The sequence below is a fragment of the Hypomesus nipponensis genome, chromosome 22, assembly GCF_054491055.1.
Source record: "Hypomesus nipponensis isolate SF chromosome 22, ASM5449105v1, whole genome shotgun sequence".
NCBI classification, from domain to species: domain Eukaryota; kingdom Metazoa; phylum Chordata; class Actinopteri; order Osmeriformes; family Osmeridae; genus Hypomesus; species Hypomesus nipponensis.
Window position 1 is genome coordinate 20652501 of NC_140382.1, and position 5000 is coordinate 20657500.

At 39.3% G+C, this 5000-nt stretch overlaps 2 protein-coding genes across 3 annotated transcripts in view; one reads left to right on the forward strand and one right to left on the reverse strand.

Moving 5' to 3' along the window:
* The window catches only part of mtap (methylthioadenosine phosphorylase), a 6216-nt gene extending 5082 nt beyond the window's left edge, over positions 1-1134 (forward strand). For both annotated transcript variants that reach the window (XM_084687254.1, XM_084687255.1), the window contains one exon: positions 213-1134. In XM_084687254.1, coding sequence (XP_084543380.1) covers positions 213-251 — 39 coding nt within the window. In that variant the 3' untranslated portion in view covers positions 252-1134. The remainder of the gene's footprint in view (positions 1-212) is intronic.
* Positions 1135-3289: 2155 nt separating this feature from the next.
* Positions 3290-5000, reverse strand: part of cdkn2a/b (cyclin-dependent kinase inhibitor 2A/B (p15, inhibits CDK4)) — a 1936-nt gene continuing 225 nt past the window's right edge. Inside the window, exons 1-2 of the mRNA XM_084687260.1 lie at positions 4737-5000; positions 3290-3884 (exon numbers count right to left, since the gene is read on the reverse strand). The exon at positions 4737-5000 is cut by the window's right edge and continues 225 nt beyond it. Of these exons, the coding sequence (XP_084543386.1) occupies positions 3633-3884; positions 4737-4850 (366 nt within the window). The 5' untranslated portion in view covers positions 4851-5000 and the 3' untranslated portion in view covers positions 3290-3632. The remainder of the gene's footprint in view (positions 3885-4736) is intronic.

Consider the following 5000-nt stretch of genomic DNA (forward strand, 5'->3'; position numbering starts at 1 on the left):
TTGGCTTGTTGGTGAAGAGCTGTGATAGTCTGAATGCATTTTCATCAGTGACGCATCTGCAGCTGGGCTACAGAGAAAGGGCTGTGTGTGTGTGTGTGTGTGTGTGTTGTGTACACATAATTATACAATGATTCCACTTCCTGTTTCGTTTATCAATCTTATCAATTTTTATTAATAACCTCAACTTCTTTTTCTGTTGTTGTGTTTTGCAGTTAACAGCACAGTCCTCGGTCATGCTGCCCAAACACTGACAACATCCCTGGGAACATCTGGCATACTGGAGCCCTGCTCTAGTCCCTGTCACACACATACACACACACACTCCAATATACACACACACACTTGGGTGTCCACACCCACACACACACTTGGGTGTCCACACCCACAGACACACCCTTGCGTGCCCACAAACACAGACAATGGATTATCACAGTCTCCAACGGCTTGTCATCAGTGAGTCACAATAAGAAAGTGCCAGGCATGCATGTTTCCTGCACCTCCGTCAGGACATTCTAATCACGTACGGACTCCTCCTGCTTCTCTAGCAGGGTCGACAGATTGGTGCTTACACGCTCCATCAACATGGTTGATTCAGTTCTTAATCAAGCATCATTAGCCCCCCCCCCCCCCCCCCCCGAAAACAGACTAACTCTGTGGGATCCTTTCAATTGAATCTCATTAAAAATGGCGTGAATTGTGTCACTGTTATCTAATGATAATTATTATATTGGTAAAGATGCTGTTGTTTTGGTATGAAGGATCCAGGATCCAGTCATCACTGTTTCACTGGAACAGAAAGGGGATCTATGTGTGAAAATGTGAAGTTGTTGCAAACTCTTCCTCCACTGCTGGAGTTTGAAAAGCTTTCAGCAAGACCTCGATGTGAAATCAAGTATGAACGAGATCGAGGACTAGGGAGAGAGAGAGAAGACTGAAGGTGTGGGGTCGAATGAATGTATTTGTTTTCATACCATCAATGATGCCTTGTGTATCTCTGTCCTGAGTTAGACACTGGGTAGTTACCTAGACAATGTGTTTGTTTTGTTCCATTAACTTGTGTGTGACTTCACGCTGATGAACCCGCTGGAAAATGATGTTGCCCACAACATTAATAAAGACAACAGTTAGAAGTTTCATAGTTTCATACTGATCAAAATCTTGCTGCTGACCTAACAATTCCTGTACTGGTCTTTGATGAACCTGGTTTATTTTTTGTGTGGGGAAAAAGCCTGTACTTGATATGTTCCAAAGGCTCAGTGACACTTAACCTAGGCAATTTGTAAAACATACTGTATGGGTACACATCTCACTAGCTAGTTTTGTGTTCGACATTGATGTCTGCATCTTTTTGGACGGTGGCTGTGTACTAGAAACGACTGTGTTCTAGAATCGACTTCTTAAAACGCTTCCTCTTTTAGCAGTGCAACATGCTGTACCACAATTATTATAAACTACAGTGCAAGAACAGGTCATACCTTTAAATAATGTTTACGATAATGATATACCAATCCTCGGTATTGTGTTCGCAGGTTTTGTCAACGGCATAACGTGCAACGATAATCAGATGAGCTTTCCTCATTTATTTGTCTTTAAAAAAAAAGGAAGTTTCCGACTTGTCGACGGTGACAGAACGCGCGGTCGCGATGAGAAATGAATGACGATAATATTATAGGCTTTTCCAGCGAGTTGAATTTGAAAGACCGACGAACAAAAAGGTCAGTTATGTTGTTGCAGACAAGGAAACAGGGATCCATTTTAAAGAACTCCGAGCAGCTGTATCATGCTTACAGTGAATCTTCCCATAATACTGACTTAAGACAGTTTTCTTCTGGTTTGATGACATTGACAGCTGGCTTGCTTTTAAACATACAAGCGTTATGTTATGAATGTTGCTGCTAGACAGTATAAGACAAATAAATTATGATTTTGCATTGGGAAATAAGTCTCGTCTCTACAATCAGCATCTTCAAACATATCCCAAGCCATGCATGCACGTAGCTTACACAGGAGAAGAAATTATCTCATCAACTTTGTCATGCACCTCAACTAAAGAAATGTAAAACATTATCAACATTTTGTTCATTTGGCAAGTTCACTACAGCAGAACAGTTTTATTTGCTTCAACACTCCCCCTTCCCAGAAGGCCGAGAAATATTTGCCATGGTAAACAATTTGTTAATTTAGCAAGTTCACTACAGCAGCACATTCTTCTTGCTTCAATATTGCAAACCCCCACCCATCTCTTGTTGCCCGCTCGTGCAAAATGTAGCAGCGCTGTTCCAAAGTTATTTGCGTCTTTGTCACCCGTCTGGCACGAGGCGATAAGACCGTCTTGTACAGGGCGTCTTTTACAGGGACGTTTTGTTTAGGTCTATGGTTTTTCACGTTTACAAAACAATATCCATGATCCTACAGCCCGCGTGTTTATAATATAAACTTTCTAAATTGTGTTTGGCCTAGTAAATGCGTTGCCATAACCTTTCAATGCGACCCTGTCATTTAATGTGATGAACCATTTCCATCACATTACATAGCCTACGTAATCATTATTTATAACATTTCTATGGACATTTAGCCTACTTCAAATTACTTTCGTATTTGAAGGCGCGCCCTGTCCTTATCTGGATCTGTACAGTAGCCTAGTTCACGATGTTAGTCTCGTGACAATTTGTTCCAAGGGGGTTAGAAGATTTTAAAAAATATATATTTTTTAACTTCTTTATTTAAAATAAATGTGTATGACCTAGGCTGACACCTTTAATTTCGTCAATATTAGGCTATGTTCGTTCCAAAGGTATATGTAGACCTATGTAATTATATATTTTAAGCATATTATATTTAGGCCTATGCAGTTTGAAAATGTATTTTACTTGAAGCCACAGTTCATTTGTCAAAATTGGATTAAAATAAGTGGGTTATCGAGTTGAAGAGACATAACTTCCTACCGGTTTTTAAATCTTCGTAGGCTATCGTTTCTGAAGGCCTGAATACAATTTCGTTTTTATAATGTTAGCCTACCCTAACTAGACCCATTCATATTTAGATGATATATCGAATAATTTACTTATTTTATTGACAAAGGAATCGTCAAAAAGGTTTAACGTTAAATGTTTCATGTTTTCATCACTTTCAATCACGACTAAAGCCTATTGTGGATAGCCTACAACAGGTCTACACAATTGTATAGGCCTGTTTGTTATTGTGGGCATAGGTTATTTAACAATTTTATTGGTAAACCCATTTAAAATGCAATAGGATGATCGTGTGTGTCCATCAAAACTGTAGTTCCTTGTCATGATTGTGCATTTAATATATTTTAGAAAATATTTCATCTGAACATAGGCTGAAAACCAATACAGTAGTAACACATCGCAATTATTAGATATAAATACAAATACTAATAGTTTGTAGGCCAGCTGTATCTGTTCACAGATTTATACATTAGCCCATTGTATGTGGCTTATTTAATTTATAAACCGTTAAAATTATTGGCTTTAAAAAGTGCTTTAAGTGATCTTGCATGCAGGGAAACTAAAATATGATAGAAACAAATAGGAATAATTTATAGGCGCCAGCGAGTCCTGCTCATCTGTAACCCAATAGGATCTATAAAGTCTGTAGCCCTATAGAATCTATAAAGTCTTCAAAAAGTCAACAACAGCCATGTGGCCGTCTTCTCGTGCCAGATCGATCGGTCGACAGTTTCTGTTGTCAAGGGCGTTCGGATCCGCGAAGAATTTAACGAGAATCTTCACCGTGTCCAGAAAGCCCATCCTGGCCGCGTCGTGAAGCGGTGTTGTCCCGGTGTGTCGGTCGTGGATGTTGGGGTCGGCTCCAGCCTGAAGTAGCAACAATGCTACCGGAGTACTCCCCATCATCATCACCTGAGATTTGGAACGAATATTGTAAATGAAAAATATGTTTTTATAGTCTCTGTCCTGTTTGCTGAATAACTCGCCTGAGTGTTCGCATGTAATTTCAAATGTGTCCAGGGCAGAACATGCATACAAAGTAGGGCTATCGGCCTACATAACATTTTAAATAAATAAACAATAAAATAGTAATAAGTTCTAATGTAACACCAGTTGAGTCTTTAGGTTACTGGTGAATATAGGAACAGAGGAACAATGAGCCTACACACCTGCGTTGTCTTTCCATTTTAACATGCATGTTTAAGATTCGTGACCTAAGAATACTTTGTAGATCATGGTGACACACGAACCATTTTGCTTATGCTTAAGCAATATTAGATTTAGGATAATTAAAAACCTTAACATATTAAGTATTATATTTAAATGTGTGTAGGCTACATTTTAAAAAGTGAGATAATAGCCGTTTAACGGTGAACTGCCGTGATACACAACAGGCCTTCAAGACCCACGAGCATCACTTTTCTTCAAATGTCAATTGGTTTGTGTGATGATATATAAGACAATAAATCATAATAGTCCCATAATCTGGGTTTTGAAATATCCCTGAAAACTAATAAAGAACATCCTAAATGATCGATGTTCCAATAATCAGGGATTAATGACTGGTCGCATATTTCATTTGCATATTTCACTGCTTAGATTAATAGCCTGTACAATTCAGTAAAAGACAACAACAACAACAATATCCTAGAGTACAGTAATTACAGAACATCACCAAGACACCACAACAACCCCACCCCCCAACACACACATACCCAACACACACATACCCAACACACACGGATCATAAACAGGGCCACTGACCTGCAACGGTGTCCTTCCAAAGCAATTCAGTCCGTTGACATCGTCTATTTTCTGAAGCAAAGCTTTCACAGCTTCGGTGTTGCCTGTCGCTGCTGCAGTCGTGAGCTCGTCCATCTTCACGTGCAGTGGAAACGCTATTCGGTTAAAGTCAAAACAACGAGAGGGACGAAATTCCTTTTGACAGGTAGCCTTGGCTTGGCAAATTGAAGTATTAACGCCCGTATATTAAGAGCATAATTTCAATTATTCCAAATGCAACTGCGT